This window comes from Entelurus aequoreus, linkage group LG13 (assembly GCF_033978785.1).
Source record: "Entelurus aequoreus isolate RoL-2023_Sb linkage group LG13, RoL_Eaeq_v1.1, whole genome shotgun sequence".
In the NCBI taxonomy this organism is placed as follows: Eukaryota; Metazoa; Chordata; class Actinopteri; order Syngnathiformes; family Syngnathidae; genus Entelurus; species Entelurus aequoreus.
In genome coordinates this window covers 15,950,812-15,970,811 of record NC_084743.1, presented here as the reverse complement: position 1 = coordinate 15,970,811, position 20,000 = coordinate 15,950,812, and the positions used below count along the sequence as shown (strand labels likewise).

The 20,000-nt window shown below is 37.3% G+C and overlaps 1 protein-coding gene across 1 annotated transcript in view; it reads right to left on the bottom strand.

Moving 5' to 3' along the window:
• dars1 (aspartyl-tRNA synthetase 1) overlaps positions 1 to 19,799 on the bottom strand; it is a 111,298-nt gene extending 91,499 nt beyond the window's left edge. Inside the window, exons 1-4 of the mRNA XM_062068485.1 lie at positions 19,649 to 19,799; positions 6,153 to 6,255; positions 1,896 to 1,925; positions 1,587 to 1,644 (exon numbers count right to left, since the gene is read on the bottom strand). Of these exons, the coding sequence (XP_061924469.1) occupies positions 1,587 to 1,644; positions 1,896 to 1,925; positions 6,153 to 6,255; positions 19,649 to 19,671 (214 nt within the window). The 5' untranslated portion in view covers positions 19,672 to 19,799. The remainder of the gene's footprint in view (positions 1 to 1,586; positions 1,645 to 1,895; positions 1,926 to 6,152; positions 6,256 to 19,648) is intronic.
• Between the last annotated feature and the right edge of the window lie 201 nt (positions 19,800 to 20,000).

Here is a 20,000-nt window from a genome sequence, read left to right as displayed (position 1 = left end):
ACAAATGATTCCGGACTATAAGCTGCTACTTTTTTCCTAAACTTTGAACTTTGAACCCTAATTTATGGATTTTTCTTCGCCGACGGCAATAACAAAAATAATTTTACAAAAACATATAAGCAAAAACACTTTGTGTTTTATTGTTTGTGCTATGCACCACCAAGACTTTGTTCACTCCAGAGGCTGCAGAGTCCTTCAATTTATCGGTAAAGCTATTTTTTTCTTTTTTAAACCGGCGTGCCGTTCAATCTTCTACTCGTCCATAGTTTTTCTACTAGTATAGATTCTTCATACGTTGTATGTTTTATAGTATATAACTAAAACTGTTTATACTTACAAAACAATCCCAAGTGCGCTGTCTGTAGGAATGTTTTCATGCATATTTGTACGCACTATCGTAATTTTAATCAAGCTACCATATTTTTCGCAGTATAAGTCGCTCCGGAGTATAAGTCGCACCAGCCGAAAATGCATAATAAAGAAGGAAAAAACATATATAAGTCGCACTGGAGTATAAGTCGCATTTTTTGGGGAAATTTATTTGATAAAACCCAACACCAAGAATAGACATTTGAAAGGCAATTTAAAATAAATAAAGAATAGTGAACAACAGGCTGAATAAGTGTACGTTATATGAGGCATAAATAACCAACTGAGAAAGTGCCTGGTATGTTAACGTAACATATTATGGTAAGAGTCATTGAAATAACTATAACATATAGAACATGCTATACGTTTACCAAACAATCTGTCACTCCTAATCGCTAAATCCCATGAAATCTTATACGTCTAGTCTCTTACGTGAATGAGCTAAATAATATCATTTGATATTTTACGGTAATGTGTTAATAATCCCACACATAAGTCGCTCCTGAGTACAACTATGAAAAAAACTGCGACTTATAGTCCGAAAAATACGGTACCTATTCTTTTTGTATGGTTTCAGTTTTACAAATTCCTCCGTAAATTCACCAAGACGTAACCGTGGAGTTATTGAGTCTGTTTAGCTGATTGGAGAGCTAGCTTCCGCAGCTAGTGGGTCCATGGCGATGACTTCTGTTTTGTTTCATCGGCCGTTTTACTGCCGTGTTACAGACACCGTTTGGAAACAATTAAGGTATGTAAATAAACATTTACAGAATACTACAGTGTAAATAACTTGTGTGGCTAATAAATAAAATGTTTTTTTTTGGTTTTTCTTCTAAATTTCAGTGTGCTCTATAGTCTGGAAAATACGGTATTCATATTCACTGGGGGAGAACGACACGGGTCCCCGGTTGGGGGTCGCAAAATGTTTTCTTCTTCCTGGCAGGGCGTAACAAAATAATTGAGAAGCACTGGTGTACGAGTGACAAGTAGAAGAACAAAATCAAATCAAATCAAATGAAGCGTTGTCATTTAGCTGTCAGTTATAACAAAATGAGAAAGTGTCTCTAGGGATTGCAAAAAGGCACGGTGCAAAAGAGCTTAATATAAAAACATGTAATATAAGCTATACAATCACACACTGTCCAAGACATGGAGCAGCACCACTGACAAACATCTATAGCAGCACATATATTGAAAATATAAATGGGCAAACTAACCCAGTTTTTCTTGGGACCGGACCATTGCTGCAACACCATAACGATCCTTGGCAAAGTCCTGAAATATTTTGAAAAAGACATGTTTTGGAGGTTAATTGTCAGCTCTTCGCTTTTCTCCAAAACACCTTTCACTTTTCTTTCACAAGCGTCAGTGTGGCTAGTACATGCGAGATAAAAGATGATAAGGTTTAATCTACAGGGAAGTGGCAGGTGGGGTGCATGCGGGCGCTTACTCAACAAATGCTGGAAAAGGTGTGGATCAACAGGTGAGTCAGAGAACCTAAACTGTCAACTTTGGAGGATACTTACATCTTCCTCCACAGTTTTCTGATCACCGGCCTGCAACACAAAGAGGTGATGGGAGTTTATTCGTGTATTCACACAGAGGGGTACAGTGAGGGACAGGTTGTGTAACTGCCTCAAGACTTAGTCCCGTGTCTACTCTTGAAGGAAATGCCGTGCAGCACGGCCTTTGGCTTGGGAAGTCAAGGCGACCAAGTGCCAAATAGAAGCCAAAGCTTGAAAAACCCTTCTTTCCTATATGGCAGGGGTCGGCAACCCAAAACGTTGGACCAAAAATACAAAAAACAAATCTGTCTGGAGCCACAAAAAATGTAAATCCGTATATAAATCTTATAATGAAAGCAACACATGACGTAAGTGTCTATATTACCATTATTCGCAGCTGTGGCTACGAAAGTAGCTTACCACCACCAGGTGTGAATGAATGATGGGTTCTACATGTAAAATGACTTTGGGTACTTAGAAAAGCGCTATATAAATCCCAGGTATTATTATTATTATATTAACTATAATAGCCTACTATCAAAATGACTATGTGTCGCAGGCTGAAGCAAATTTTGGTTGACAGAAATGTTGAAATGTAATTGTGGAGGGGGGCGTGGCCTGCGGGCCTGCAGCGGAACGGGGTGTGCCAGGACCGGCCTCGAAGTCAGCGACAGGTGCATAGATGGCCCAGGTGGGCCTTATTATTTAATCACCTGTCGCTCTGTAAAGTCAAAAATCAGTTTGCTATAATTCCAGTTGTCTCTTTTTGTAACTTTTTAAATTCAAAGATATTCTTGCAACTTTTTAAGTCTTTCTTTAGAGAATTCCATTCTTTCACACCAGCAACAGACAAGCACATTTGTTTCAAATTTGTTCGCACTCTTGGATGTTTAAAATCATACGGCCTGCTGCGGTTCTCATCTTCACACGTGAACACAAATAACTTTTATAAGTCCTTCGGAAGAACTTTATTTCTAGCTTTGAACATCACTAATACAGAGTATGCAATTCTACAATGTATTTTAGTTGTAATATTCCTGACCTAATGAAGAGTGGATTTGTGTGGTCTCTATATCCTACTGTAAAAATTATACGAATTACTCTTTTCTGTGAAAGAAATAAAGGCATTATGTTGCTGTGCAAATAGCATTAGTCTTATTATTTACATAATTCATATTTTTTTGTTAAAATACATCAAAAGTGAATTTAATCGTTTTGAGCAGGGATCCCCAAACTTTTTGACTCCGGGGCCGCATTGGGGTAAAACAATTTGGCTTTATATATATACACACTACCGTTCAAAAGTTTTGGGTCACCAAAACAATTTAGTGGAATAGCCTTCATTTCTAAGAACAAGAATAAACTGTCGAGTTTCAGATGAAAGTTCTCTTTTTCTAGCCATTTTGAGCGTTTAATTGACCCCACAAATGTGATGCTCCAGAAACTCAATCTGCTCAAAGGAAGGTCAGTTTTGTAGCTTCTGTAACGAGCTAAACTGTTTTCAGATGTGTGAACATGATTGCACAAGGGTTTTCTAATCGTCAATTAGCCTTCTGAGCCAATGAGCAAACACATTGTACCATTAGAACACTGGAGTGATAGTTGCTGGAAATGGGCCTCTATACACCTATGTAGATATTGCACCAAAAACCAGACATTTGCAGCTAGAATAGTCATTTACCACATTAGCAATGTATAGAGTGTATTTCTTTAAAGTTAAGACTAGTTTAAAGTTATCTTCATTGAAAATACGGACATTTCAATGTGACCCCAAACTTTTGAACAGTAGTGTATATATATATATATAAATATATATATATATATATATATATATATATATATATATATATATATATATATGCATTCATACATATATATTCCTCGCACACTAATTGACTTAAAGAGCGCACTTGCTGCATATCGAGGGTAAAATGCATTTTTAGACAATATGATTTGCCTGAGTGGCTTGGAGACGGTAGAAAAAGGACTAGTAAGGACAAATTAGAAAAAGAAAAAAAAAGAAAAGAAAAAAAATATATATATATATATATTTTTTTTTTTAACTTGGGACTTCCCGCGGGCCGGATTTTGGACGCTGGGGGGCCGTATCCGGACCGCGGGCCGTAGTTTGGGGAACCCTGGTTTTGAGTTTAAATCCAATGCACAGCAAATATCCTCCAGGACCGCAGCGAATTAAAACTGCTCTACCGATGCATCCGTATCTCACAAGCCCATGTCCGCGATTCCTTGGAAACCAGTTAATCATCCCGTCCCTAGCAATAACCCACCCCATTCTAATATCACAGTAGGGAGAAGCCCTGGATCTTCTTCATACATACTGCTCCAACAGACAGACAATGAGGAATGGCAGCTGGAGGTATTGCTTTGTAATGGGAACAGCAGAAGTGGACAGATACTCTCGACATCCCGATATGAAAGCAAATGTGCCACAGATGGAATCTTGGTGGATGTAGACTTTCATTTCCTATGCAAATGAGTGCGTGGAACTGCCTGACGCTGCTGGACTCAATTGGAATCGCCCAGCCTTGACACGGTAATCCAATCGCATGATTGATGGTATTGCAGCATCCGATGAAGATGGCGTTGCTAAAGTCATCAGAGCAACTGGTAGAGCAAAAAGCAGTTGACAAAAAAAATGAGAAGGCGTGCTTTCAGATGAACTGCCAGCCCAGTGTCCTGGCCCGAGGCCATGCAGTCATAGTGGGTAACGTGACGAGGTACCTTACGGCTTTCAACGATTACTCATGAAGTGATTGGACATAGAATGAGTGCTGAAAAGGACAGGCATCACATGTTTCAACAATGGACGCTGGGTTTCTCTTCAGGCATACGCAAACAAAGCCATCAACCATGTACCGCGCTGGACACTGGCACCATTACAGGTGGGGTGAAACGCAATTCGGACATGGGGCGATTGTAAAATCGATTAGTAAACGTCAATAATCAAATATTTATTTCTGGTAAATAAAGTACCGTATTTCCTTGAATAGCCGCCGGGGCGCTAATTAATTTAAAACCTCTTCTCACTCCTGCGCTTACCAAAAGCATGCGAGATGGGCAAGCATGCGCTAATTATTTTAAAACCTCTTCTTACTCCAGCGCTTACCTCATCAAGAAAAGCACATTTAATTAAAAAAAACGTTATTATGGTCTTACCTTTACTTATAAATGATGTCCATGTGCAGCTGCTTCTGATCAAAGGCAGTCTTCCTTATCTTTCTTCAGTTTTAAAAGTCTCTGGAGATATTCCTTTAATTATTACCTCCTGCTTCGATTGAAAGTCCAGTTTAAAAAACTGTTTTATTTTAGATATGTAATCCTCCATGGTAAAAGTGCAAGCAAACGATCGCTGCTCACGCTTGCTGCCTGTTGTCTTCTTCTGCAGCACCGGTCTTCTGCAGTACTGGTAGTCGCAATAAGGATCACTAGCGCCCTCTACCACCAGGAGGCGGGAGTCATTTAATGACTCATATTTGACCCGGCGGAAGTGCCAAGCATGCGCTAATTATTTTGCGAAACGAGTTTGACCCGACGGTAATTCTAGGCAGGCGAATGCTATATTCCCGGCCGTATTGGCATGTGTTGCAATGTTAAGATTTCATCATTGATATATAAACTATCAGACTGCGTGGTCGGTAGTAGTGGCTTTCAGTAGGCCTTTAAATTGCCCATTGAAAACACTTTTAAACCGCGACAGAGGAAGCTGTATTCAAATTTTTAGAGACATCACCTCTGGGCGTCTGCCTTTTGCTGTCGCTATGACAGGTGTCAGCAAACCAGCCAATAGGAACACACGGTTAAATGCATCGTCGTTTAGTTTGCATCATTAGCTGTCACCTAACAGGTAGCACCACATCTCTTTGTAGCAGTGCAAGTGTATACGTTTCCTTTTTTATCGCTCCTTTATTGTGACACACACAGGAAGCGTCTAATAAGACCGGATGGTTTTATTAATGGGGTGATTTTTGGCAGGCCGTACGTGACCTAGAGTGGTCTCGGTAAAAAAAAATGTTTGCGCGTTGAGTGGAAGCTAACGTGTCCTTCTCCCAGTGCAGAGGAAAATAACACTTTGTGGGCAGACATAAACAAAAGTAAAATGGCAGGAATACTTGAACAATGGATAGTCTTGGCCTCCCCCGCTGACTAACAACCTTGCTGGACCCACAATACCGAGCAAGGAGGCACGACATATAGTCTAAGCAGCTGTGAGGAGGCAACGGATGTGAAAAACACTCACACAAAAAAAACACTACTGACCAGCTTGGCCTGTTTCTCAGCCTTTTTTGCCGCTTTCTCCGCTTCCTTCTGCTGTTTCTTCTGGGCTTTCTTTGACTGGGCCTGCTGTTCCTCCTCCGCCGCCCTGAGACAGGAAGAAACACACGACATAAACATTGAAGTCGACTTCCACCTTCTATTTCTCGTGTATGCCGGAGGAAGTTGTTGACCACCCGGGAACAACTCGCTCTGGGTCATCATCATGTCTCGCCTCTACCTTCAATCCCATTGTCGGGTGTGTTAAATTAGTGATGAAAGATGACGGCTTTCCTCAAACACACAGCCGTCGTTTTTTTTAGTCGGCGTTTTTAATTTGCCGAAATGCCACAATACAATGCTGCCAAGCATGCACGCTTGCATTAACATGCTGACTTTTTAAAAATGCATGCATCCTGGCTAGAGATGTCCGATAATATCAGACTGCCAATTAGGGCTGCAACTAACGATTAATTTGATAATCGATTAATCTGTCGATTATTACTTCGATTAATCGATTAATAATCGGATAAAAGAGACAAAATACATTTCTATCCTATCCAGTATTTTATTGGAAAAAAACCAGCATACTGGCACCATACTTATTTTGATTATTGTTTCTCAGCTGTTTGTAAATGTTGCAGTTTATAAATAAAGGTTTAGTAAAAAAAAAAAAACCTCTGCGCATGCGCATAGCATAGATCCAACGAATCGATGACTAAATTAATCGGCAACTATTTTAATAATCGATTTTAATCGATTTAATCAATTAGTTGTTGCAGCCCTACTGCCAATATTATCGGCCGATAAATGCTTTAAAATGTAATATCGGAAATTATCGGTATCTGTTTAAAAAAGTAAAATGTATGACTTTTTAAAACGCCGCTGTACGGAGTGGTACACGAACGTAGGGAGAAGTACAGAGCGCCAATAAACCTTGAATGCACTGCCTTTGCGTGCCGGCCCAGTCGCATAATATATACGGCTTTTCACACACACAAGTCATACTTGATCAACAGTCATACAGGTCACACTGAGGGTAGCCGTATAAACAACTTTAACACGGTTACAAATATGCGCCACACTGTGAACCCACACCAAACAAGAATGACAAACATTTCGGGAGAACATCCGCACCGTAACACAACATAAACACAACATAACAAATACCCAGAATCCCTTGCAACACTAACTCCTCCAGGACGCTACAATATGTGTTTGTTTTCTTTAACTTGGATATTTAAAAGTTTACAATCCGATTACAATGTTAAAATACACAGGAAACACAGGATTATTTTGCGTTTGAAAGGGTCTACTTACTTTCATTATTATACATATTAGTTTATTAGTGGTTACATTTGCCTCAAGATAATGTTGATATTGTTTATCGGCAAAAATTTGTAGGTCAATATGTCGTCAAGTAAAACCTAAAGACTGTTATATCTTAAATAATTGTCACAGTCTCACTGTGAAATGTAACACCACTGTTTTTGAATGATTATTTTGTCAAAAACTGTGCATCTTTGGTTGTGGGCACACATAACTGTGCAACGTAAAACAGTTTTAGGTGAAACATTAGGGAAGAACTGCCAAAGACTGGCATAAAAAGTGAGAATATATACAATAATGTTATATATACAATAATGTACTTAAATGTATAATGTATTTATATTATTCACATGTAAATAATGCTGTATAATAGACTGTATTTATGTTATTCACATGTGTATAATGCTGTATAATAGACTGTATTTATGTTATTCACATGTGAATAATGCTGTATAATAGACTGTATTTATGTTATTCACATGTGAATAATGCTGTATAATAGACTGTATTTATGTTATTCATACGTGAATGCTGTATAATACTGTATTTATATTATTAACATGTGAATAATGCTGTATAATAGACTGTATTTATGTTATTCACATGTAAATAATGCTGTATAATACTGTATTTATGTTATTCACATGTGAATAATGCTGTATAATAGACTGTATTTATGTTATTTACATGTGAATAATGCTGTATAATACTGTATTTATGTTATTCACATGTGTATAATGCTGTATAATAGACTGTATTTATGTTATTCACATGTGAATAATGCTGCATAATACTGCATTTATGTTATTCACATGTGTATAATGCTGTATAATAGACTGTATTTATGTTATTCACATGTGGATAATGCTGTGTAAAAGACTATTTATGTTATTCACATGTGAATAATGCTGTATAATACTGTATTTATGTTATTCACATGTGAATAATGCTGTATAATAGACTGTATTTATGTTATTCACATGTGAATAATGCTGTATAATAGATTGTATTTATGTTATTCACATTTGAATAATGCTGTATAATAGACTGTATTTATGTTATTCACATGTGGATAATGCTGTATAATAGACTGTATTTATGTTATTCACATGTGAATAATGCTGTATAATAGACTGTGTTTATATTATTCACATGTAAAAAATACCTAAGTGTTTATTGTCAATTGTGAGCGAACTGTGGTGCTGAATTTCCCCTAGGGATCAATAAAGTACTTTCTATTCTATTCTATTCTAATTAGTAAAAAACCGGAAGAAGGTAAAAGATTAAATCAAATCCAGTACTCTACATCTGATCTCATCGACACATTTTAACGTTGCATTTCTCAAAATGTCTTGCATTAGCTTTTATTACGCAAGTTGAGATTGCAGGTGCGTGGAGTTTGGTTCCTCTCAGACCAGGTGGCCTGACCGAAAGGAAGCCTATGAGCTATTTAGAAACAGTGCTTGCTTAGTCATAGGAAATAAGGATCAAAGTCTCACTATAAACAGCAATAAAGCCTCATCTAAAAAAAAAATGAAGTCATTAAAAAAGGTAACGCGATACCCTTCTGTTAACTGGGTGCAATTTTCATTTTCTCTTCGGAGAACTTTAACCGTGAAGGATTATAAAAAATGAGTAGGAGGTCCTCACTTCTCCTGAGCTCACTATAAACAAACATGGCCTTGATTGTGTGGAACTTCTTCACTGTTTCAGAGGAAGATAAACCTGTTTTCAGTTTGCTGGGGATGTTTTGATCGGGCATAACCCTATTCTGGTTCTCCGTGAGTGAGATGGGCCGATCACATGCATTAACTGTACATTTTTCAAAGTTTTTATTGTGAGTGCTATTGACAATTTAACAATAACAGCACAATATTTAAACTAGTTAATTATTCTCTTTTATCACACGCAATTGTTTGACAAAACAAAGTCAATAGTACTCCTCGTTTGGAGGAAGTATGTAGGAAGGCAAAATTAGGCCCTTTTCCACCGCAGGAACTCTCCCAGGGTTTCCCACACATTCATTTATTTGTGGCGGCCCGCCACGAAAGAATTACGTCCGCCACAAATTTAAAAAAAATAATAATAATAATAATAATTTTTTTAAAAAAAATATATATATATATTATTTTTTTTGTCCTCTCCAGCTTCTCAGGCAAATCATATAGTTGATGTAGATGCCCATATCGGCTGTTCAGATTTACTTAAATTAAATGTATTTATATTAGAAACACAACATGTGTATATAACAAAGGGTGCAAAGTCTGCAGGCAGTAGGAAACACATGGTTAAGTGTAGGGAGTAAAACTGATGGCAGTCTAAAGTTCAAGATTTTCGGAGCTCTTTGTTCAGTGGATCAGATGTTTGATGAAGCTCTGTGTCTATCTACCACCACTACTGTTTTCTGTTTATTTGTTACTGACTGTGGCAGGACACCTCTGTCTCTGTTTCACTTTATGTTGCTGGTAAATAATATGGTTGTAGTAGTAGGCTAAAGTTAAATTATTTAGTATGCACTAATTAAAGGGGCAGAGCTTTGAGACATTTTATGAGATATATTTTTTGTAAGAACCACAATTAATAAATATATTTCAGTGAATAACTTATTGTTCAAATTTGTATATAAATATGTACATAAAGTGTTGTAATTATATTGTAAAATGGATGGATGGATGGATGGACGTTTAAAACAAAACTGTTATTAATTAGTAAGTATACATTTTTTGAGCCTTTTTAGAGAAAATCAAATCATTGTAGTAAATTATGCAAATTACTCGATGATGTCATGGTGACCACGGCCATAGCCACGCCCCCACCGCCACAGGTATCTTGGCAGTTTATGAGAAACACTGTTTCCCATTTACTTATTTAAATAAAGTTCTCCCTGTGTTTCCACCAAAAATCTACCCAGGTAGATGTAGTTCTTCAGGATCCATTCAGAGCTTCTGCCAGCTAGGCGGGACTTTATAGGGCGCCGGCTATTATTTATTTATTGTCGGTACCAATATCGATCTTGATAAGCTTATCTGAAATTGATATCAGTTTGGACAAAGAATATGTGCATCCCTAAAAATTCGACTGGTCACATATTTCAAATGAAAAACTGTAAAGTTTTAAAGCTAAATCAAATTCAACGGACTCTGCATCCCTATTTCCTAACCCGGGTTCTATAATGCAAACCCTCACAGTTGTGTATCAAATATGTCTCCAGTTCAGGTTAACTTAGTTGAACAGGATTAACAACTCTTATTACCCCAGGCAAGTAATTACTGTGTGGGGAGCAGCTGCTCCAAAGCTAACCGTTTATCAAATCCCATCTTCAAAACACAACCCACACAAACAATGATCAAAGATAGTTACAGCAACAGAATTATGTTAGAGAACAGTCAATGGTTCTCACAACATGCATCAACCTTTTTTTAAACAATATTACAGTAATTAAAACACATACCCCGCTTATTCAGCCAAAGGCATGCCAGTACTATTCGAGAAAAAAAGGAACATTGAGGAAAAAAAAGAGGAACATTTCTATCAACACAAAGTGCTGCCAAACAAACCCTGAAAGAACATTTTGAAAATCAAGACTACATTTCCTGCAGTTGGGTGCATTTCTACATTATATTTTACCTTTAGATTTATTCTCATCTACCAACCTCTTTTTGACATGTCCCATGTAATCTACTACAACATTTTGAGTTATTTTAGTAGATAATTTAGTAGAGATGTCCGATAATGGCTTTTTTGCCGATATCCGATATTTCGATATTGTCCAACTCTTAATTACCGATTCCGATATCAACCGATACTGATATATACAGTCGTGGAATTAACACACTATTATGCCTAATTTTGTTGTGATGCCCCGCTGGATGCATTAAACAATGTAACAAAGTTTTCCAAAATAAATCAACTCAAGTTACGTGGAAAAAAATGCCAACATGGCACTGCCATATTTATTATTGAAGTCACAAAGTGCATTATTTTTTTTAACATGCCTCAAAACAGCAGCTTGGAATTTGGGACATGCTCTCCCTGAGAGAGCATGAGGAGGTTGAGGTGGGTGGGTTGGGGGTAGCGAGGTGTGTATATTGTAGCGTCCCGGAAGAGTTAGTGCTGCAAGGGGTTCTGGGTATTTGTTCGGTTGTGTTTATGTTGTGTTACGGTGCGGATGTTCTCCCGAAATGTGTTTGTCATTCTTGTTTGGTGTGGGTTCACAGATTGGCGCATATTTGTAACGCTGTTAAAGTTGTTTATACGGACACCCTCAGTGTGACCTGTATGGCTGTTGACCAATTTTGCCTTGCATTCACTTGTGTGTGTGAAAAGCCGTAGATATTATGCGATTGGGTCGGCATGCAAGGGCAGTGCCTTTAAGGTTTATTGGCGCTCTGTACTTCTCCCTACGTCCATGTACTACTCCGTACAGCGGCGTTTTAAAAAGTCATACATTTTACTTTTTGAAACCGATACCGATAATTTCCTATATTACATTTTAAAGCATTTATCGGCCGATAGTATCGGCAGTCCGATATTATCGGACATCTCTATAATTTAGTAATATTACTAACATTATGTAATGTAAAATTCTATGAGCCGCATCCAAAAATTTAGAAAATGTTTCTCAATTAGCAACTCTATCCTGTAGCCACGCCCCCTCAAGTACCATATTTATCGGACTATAAGGCGCACTTAAAATCCTTTAATTTTCTCAAAAATCAACAGTGCGCCTTATAACCCGGTGTGCCTAATGTAGGGCTGCAACAACTAATCGTTCAAATTGATTAAAATCGATTATAAAAATAGTTGGTGATTAATTTAGTCATCGATTCGTTGGATCGTTTTTTTTTTTGTTTTTTTTGGTTTTTATAAACCTTTATTTATAAACTGCAACATGTACAAACAGCTGAGAAACAATAATCAAAATAAGTATGGTGCCAGTATGCTGTTTTTTTCCTATAAAATACTGGAAAGGATAGAAATGTAGTTTGTCTCTTTTATCCGATTATTAATTGATTAATCGAAGTAATAATTGACAGATTAATCGATTATCAAATTTATCGTTAAAAGTTGCAGCCCTAGCCTAATGTACGGCATAATTCTGGTTGTGCTTACTGACCTCGAATACATTTTATTTGGTACATGGTGTAATGATAAGTGTGACTAGTAGATGGCAGTCACACATAAGAGATATGCGTAGACTGCAAAATGATGGCAGTAGACAACACCAAAAACTTTAAAAATGTTCCATTGAGAATATAGAACATTACACACGGCACTCAAAAATCCGTCAAATGGTTTTTAGTACGACTTCGGTAAACTATGAAGCCGCACCGCTTGATGGATTGTTATGGTATTATTATGGTGTCACTGTGTGTATATAAGGACCGCTAAATGGCACCTATTAGCAGACATATGTACCCCGCCTACCGCCCGAATGCAGCTGAGTTAGGCTCCAGCACCCCCCGCGACCCCGAAAGGGACAAGCGGTATCAAATGGATGGATGGATGGATTATTTGGCGTTTTGTTTCGCAATATTATGCAAAACCAACTTTTTCTTACCTTCTGGTACCTGCTGATGTGTATTGGGGATCTGCATAAACCTGAAAATGTGCTGTAGTCTGTGGTGACACCGTATATATAAAACTGATTTTTTTTTAATTAAAAAAATATATTTTATCTTTTTTTTATTTTATCGTTTAAATCGTTACAAATAAGAATCACAATTAATTCAAGAATATATATATTTTTTGAGGCCCCTACTACTCAGCCACTTAGTACAACATGTATCTAATCTTTTTACTGCAAAAGTCACCATTGTCTAATGCATAATAACAAACGCAAAATAAAGGAACTTCCTGGCCTTTCCCCGATGGGTCCCATTTTAATAGGTTTATGAGCAAGGGTGAGCAGGTACTCAAGAAACACAGCTGTCATTCCGACTATTATGATGTCAGAACATCAATAAACATCCCCCACACACTCAGGAGAAACCACTGATGCTTCAAATGTGTCTCTGGAAGCGTGAGAAAACGCACATCGGCAAAAGATTTCTGCAGCTACCAATCGTAACATTAGAAAAACCTTAGGCGTACATTTCAAATAAAAACTTTAAAAAAATAAGAGTCTCTGCATAAACCTGCATTGACAGGTGTCTACACATTTACGGTGGCACAAAATGTATCTAATATGACAGTATGGAGAAACGACTCCTGTGTAATAGGGGTATGTAGTCTGATTTTATGTACAAACCCCAAAACCAGTGAAGTTGTCATGTTGGGTAAATGGTAAATAAAAACAGAATACAATGATCTGCTAATCCTTTTCAACTTATATTCAATTGAATAGACTGCAAAGACAAGATATTTAACGTTCGAACTGGTAAACTTTGTTATTTTTTGCAAATATGAGCTCATTTGGAATTTGATGCCTGCAACATGTTTCAAAAAAGCTGGCACAGGTGGCAAAAAAGACTGAGAAAGTTGAGGAACGCTCATCAAACGCTTATTTGGAACATCCCACAGGTGAACAGGCTAATTGGGAACAGGTGGGTGCCATGATTGGGTATAAAAGCAGCTTCCGTGAAATGCTCAGTCGTTCACAAACAAGGATGGGGCGAGGGTCACCACTTTGTCAAATTGTCGAGCAGTTTAAGAACAACATTTCTCAACCAGCTATTGCAAGGAATTTAAGGATTTCCCCATCTAAGGTCTGTAATATCATCAAAAGGTTCAGAGAATCTGGAGAAATCACTGCACGTAAGCGATGATATTACGGACCGTCGATCCGTCAGGCGGTACTGCATCATAAACCGACATCAGTGTGTAAAGGATATCACCACATAGGCTCAGGAACACTTCAGAAAACCACTGTCAGTAACTACAGTTTGCATAAAACCACTGTCAGTAACTACAGTTCGTCGCTACATCTGTAAGTGCAAGTTAAAACTCTACTATGCAAAGCAAAAGTTATTTATCAACAACACCCAGAAACGCTGCCGGCTTCTCTGGGCCCGAGCTCATCTAAGATGGACTGATACAAAGTATGAAAGTGTTCTGTGATCTGACTAGTCCACATTTCAAATTGTTTTTGGAAACTGTGGACGTCATGTCCTCCAGATCAAAGAAGAAAAGAACCATCCGGATTGTTACAGGCGCAAAGTTCAAAAGCCAGCATTTGTGATTTTATGAGGGTGTATTAGTGCCCAAGACATGGGTAACTTACACATCTGTGAAGGCGCCATTAATGCTGAAAGGTACATACAGGTTTTGGAGCAACATATGTTGCCATCCAAGCAACGTTATCAGGGACGCCCCTGCTTATTTCAGCAAGACAATGCCAAGCCATGTTTTACAACAGCGTGGCTTCATAGTAAAAGAGTGCGGGTACTAGACTGGCCTGCCTGTAGTCCAGACCTGTCTCCCATTGAAAATGTGTGGCGCATTATGAAGCCTAAAATAGCACAACGGAGACCCCGGACTGTTGAACAACTTAAGCTGTACATCAAGCAAGAATGGGAAATAATTCTACCTGAAAAGCTTCAAAAATTGGTCTCCTCAGTTCCCAAACGTTGACTGAGTGTTGTTAAAAGGAAAGGCCTGAGGGAAAACTCCCGAGGAATGTGGATGATCACAAACATGGATTTGCATAGTAACCTGAAGAACTGACATTAATCTATCAATAACTACAGATCAGCTGAACAAATGTTTGCCAATAATAACTTCACATGCAATAGTGTGTCAAGTACATGTTTTCAACTTTCAAGCATTGCCAATACAAACTGAGATTTAGGCCGAGGCTGTACGCTCGTTTGACGAGCTTTAATGTTTTGGTTCATGGAGGTTCTTTAATAAACCGAATAAGTGGGTGGTGCAGATGACTTACACGAACACCATTAATGTCGGCTTTAAAGGTCAAACAAAGCTAGATTGCCAACAAAAACAACATTCTTGGCCACATGCGTAGGCGTAGGAAACAGGGGGACGTGCCCCCTCCCTGGAAAAAATACATACTGTAAGTATACGATATGTGCTTTTATTTGCATCATCTGACTTCACTCTCTGGCTGTGGCAGTGTCTGTTGGGAACGTTGCCATGAATATTGCTTTTTTTACGTCCTATTGTTAGTTTACGTTTATATTTAGAAAGACCAGGGGTCCCCAAACTTTTTGATTCCGGGGCCACATTGGGTAAAAAGAATCTGGCCAGGGGCCAGACTAACTGTTTTTTAGTGCATGTATATATATATATATATATATATATATATATATATATATATATATATATATATATATATAATATATAGGGCTGCAACAACTAATCGATTAAATCGATTAAAATCGATTATAAAAATAGTTGGCGATTAATTTAGTCATCGCTTCGTTGGATCTATGCTATGCACATGCGCTGAGGCTACGTTTTTTTTTGGTTTTTTTACCTTTATTTATAAACTGCAACATTTACAAACAGCTGAGAAACAATAATCAAAATATTAGGGGTGTAACGGTACGTGTATTTGTATCGAACCGTTTCGGTACGGGGGTTTCGTTTCGGTGCGGAAGTGTACCGAACGAGTTTCCACACGGACATATTAAGTAGCGTCCTGCACGTTGTGTAAACAATACTCAAAATGCCGGACATTTTTGAGGCATTTAAGAAACTCCGCCCTGACAGCCCCGCAAAAGAGGACATGTCCGGTGAAAAGAGGACGTATGGTCAGTCTATCCTAGCCCGTTAGCTGCTAGCATGCTAGCAAAAGAGGACTAGCAGCGATCGGTTTCACCGGACGTGAAACCGATCGCGCTAGGATAGACTGACCATACGTCCTCTTTTCACCAGACATGTCCTCTTTTGCGGGGCTGTCGGGCGGTGTTTCTTAAATGCCTCAAATGTCCGGAATTTTGAGTTAGGGTTGCGTGTATTTTCAATGTACTGTAACAAACAGTTCAGGGTGTCCCAAGTTACCGGAGTGTGTTAGGTAAGGAGGAGGAGTTTTGTCCCTCCAGAGTTCCTAGGGCTGTGACGTAGTGGTTGTTGAAGAAGGTGTGTGAAGAGTACATTAAAGAGGCGATGGCTACCAAACCTGCTCTAATGTCTCCCGTTTCTTATTTTATTATATAAGTACATTGTATAGGCCAGGGGTCACCAACGCGGTGCCCGCGGGCACCAGGTAGCCCGTAAGGACCAGATGAGTAGCCCGCTGGCCTGTTCTAAAAATAGCTCAAATAGCAGCATTTACCAGTGAGCTGCCTCTATTTTTTAAATTGTATTTATTTACTAGCAAGCTGGTCTCTCTTTGCTCGACATTTTTAATTCTAAGAGAGACAAAACTCAAATAGAATTTGAAAATCCAAGAAAATATTTTAAAGACTTGGTCTTCACTTGTTTAAATAAATGCATTCTTATAACTTTCAGAAAGACCATTTTAGAAAAAAAATACAACCTTAAAAATTATTTTAGGATTTTTAAACACAAACACCTTTTTTACCTTTTAAATTCCTTCCTCTTGTTTCCTGACACTGTAAATCAATGTTCAAGTACATTTATTTTTTTATTGTAAAGAATAATAAATACATTTTGATTTAATTCTTCATTTTAGCTTCTGTTTTTTCGACGAAGAATATTTGTGAAATATTTCTTCAAACTTATTGTGATTAAAATTCTAAAAAAAATATTCTGGCAAATCTAGAAAATCTGTAGAATCAAATTAAAATCTTATTTCAAAGTCTTTTTAATTTCTTTTAAAAATTTTGTTCTGGAAAATCTAGAAGAAATAATGATTTGTCTTTGTTAGAAATATAGCTTGGTCCAATTTGTTATATATTCTAACAAAGTGCAGATTGGATTTTAACCTATTTAAAACATGTCATCAAAATTCTAAAATGAATCTTAATCAGGAAAAATTACTAGTGATGTTCCATAAATTATTTTTTTAATTTTTTCAAAAAGATTCGAATTAGCTAGTTTTTCTCTTCTTTTTTTCGGTTGAATTTTGAATTTTAAAGAGTCGAAATTGAAGATAAACTATGTTTCAAAATTTAATTGTCATTTTTTTCGTGTTTTCTACTCTTTTAAACCGTTCAATTAAGTGTAAATATTAATTATTAATAATAACAGAGTTAAAGGTAAATTGAGCAAATTGGCTATTTCTGGCAATTTATTGAAGTGTGTATCAAACTGGTAGCCCTTCGCATTAATCACTACCCAAGAAGTAGCTCTTGGTTTCAAAAAGGTTGGTGACCCCTGGTATAGGCGAACCCAGGACAATCGGCTACAGTACGTTCAGGGTTAAGAAGGGGTTAAAAACAAAAACAAATTGTGCGTGCAGCAGCATTGGTGAGGGAGGGGGAGAGACAAAGAGAGCGAGAGAGTTGTGATAAACGCGCATGCGTCGCCAGGCTCTGCTTTTTATCGATAGATTTATCATATTTATTTTTTTATTGTCTATAGCAGGGGTGTCAAAAGTGTGCATTTTTGTAACATTTTCCTTGTTTTATTTGGCAAGTTGAAAGAACATGGCGCCAGTATGATGTTTTTTTTCAATAAAATACTGGAAAGGATAGAAATGTAGTTTGTCTCTTTTATCCGATTAATCGAAGTAATCGACAGATTAATCGATTATCAAATTAATCGTTAGTTGCAGCCCTAATTATATATATATATATATATATATATATATATATATATATATATATATATATATATATATCATGGCGTAGTGGGTAGAGCAACCGTGCCAGAAACCTGAGGGTTGCAGGTTCGCTCCCCGCCTCTTACCATCCAAAAAAGAAAAATCGCTTCCGTTGTGTCCTTGGGCAGGACACTTCACCCTTGCCCCCGGTGCCACTCACACTGGTGAATTGAATGATTAATGATAGGTGGCGGTCGGAGGGGCCGTTGGCGCAAATTGCAGCCACGCTTCCGTCAGTCTACCCCAGGGCAGCTGTGGCTATGAAAGTAGCTTACCACCACCAGGTGTGAATGAATGATGGGTTCTACATGTAAAAGCGACTTTGGGTACTTAGAAAAGCGCTATATAAATCCCAGGTATTATTATTATAATATAATATAATATAATATAATATAATATATATATATATATATATATATATATATATATATATATATATATATATATATATATACCGGTATATATATATATATATATATATATATATATATATATATATATATATATATATATATATATATATATATATATATATATATTATATTATATTATAATAATAATACCTGGGATTTATATAGCGCTTTTCTAAGTACCCAAAGTCGCTTTTACATGTAGAGTACATTTTGTTGTGCGTTAAATGCCTTTTTTGTCAAAACCCTGCTTTTTATGGCAAGAACAATGCAATATTTTCCCCAAATACTTGAATTTCAGCGAATTGCAGCTATATATATATATATATATATATATATATATATATATATATATATATATATATATATATATATATATATATACACATACATACATACACACACACACACCCACCCCCCGCGGGCCTTTTGAATATCTCCCTAATTCTGAGGTCTCAAGGTTGGCAAGTATGATTCACACCAACATTGATATTAATGAATTATTATTTTAGAGCAATGGTAGATTTAATATACCAGCAGTTCTGTGTTATTAGTGTCAATAATTCAACGATTATAGTATTTTATTTTTTATTATAAATGTGCCACGGGGCCGTAAAAAAGTTGCCTGCAGCCAGCAAACGGCCCCCAGGCCGCACTTTTGACACCAGTGTGGCCAGAGGCTTAAAAAAATTAGTAAAACAGCTTAACACATGTTTAAGCCTCTGGCCACGTACATCCAAACATGACAGTAACTACATCTTCAAGAAATAAAGAGGTTTTTAAATGCAATACATGTATTGCATCTGGCTGTTAATCCTAAACGTTGCGAGAGACCCTTAAACTCCACTTTGAAACACACCCTATAGTCGCGATAATAAACAATTAGTTTATTATTAATCACAGACTCTGACAACAATATGACATACTTCCACTGACAGATGACGCAATCTCATGCATGTGGTGGCAACCCCTGGCTAAAGCTAACTAGTCTTCCTACTCTTCTTCTATGAGTCGCTAGTCTTCGACATGGGGACATGCCGTGTCAATATATTATCCCTTTAGAAGGCGCTTCTTACCCCGGAGCTTCCTCTTTAATCATGGCGACGTCTTTTCTTGGAGATTTTGGCGAAAAATGCTTCACTGCAGAGTCCTCGTCAGCTGTTATAGCGTGCTCCGGAACCGGAAGTGGGGACTTGTTTTGGAGGAACACTAAATACCGACTGCTATCGAATCCGAGAAGAAAACAAAACCACCGCGGTGATGGTTCCCGACCAATGCTTTTAATGTTATATTATTTGTTTAAAAAAAAAATTAAACATGTTATTAGTTTGTGACATAAAAAAAATCTAAATTAATCGGGAAGTTTTACTTTTGGGTGCGTTTGAGCCGCTTCCACACTCAAAAATCCACAGAATATTTACATGTATA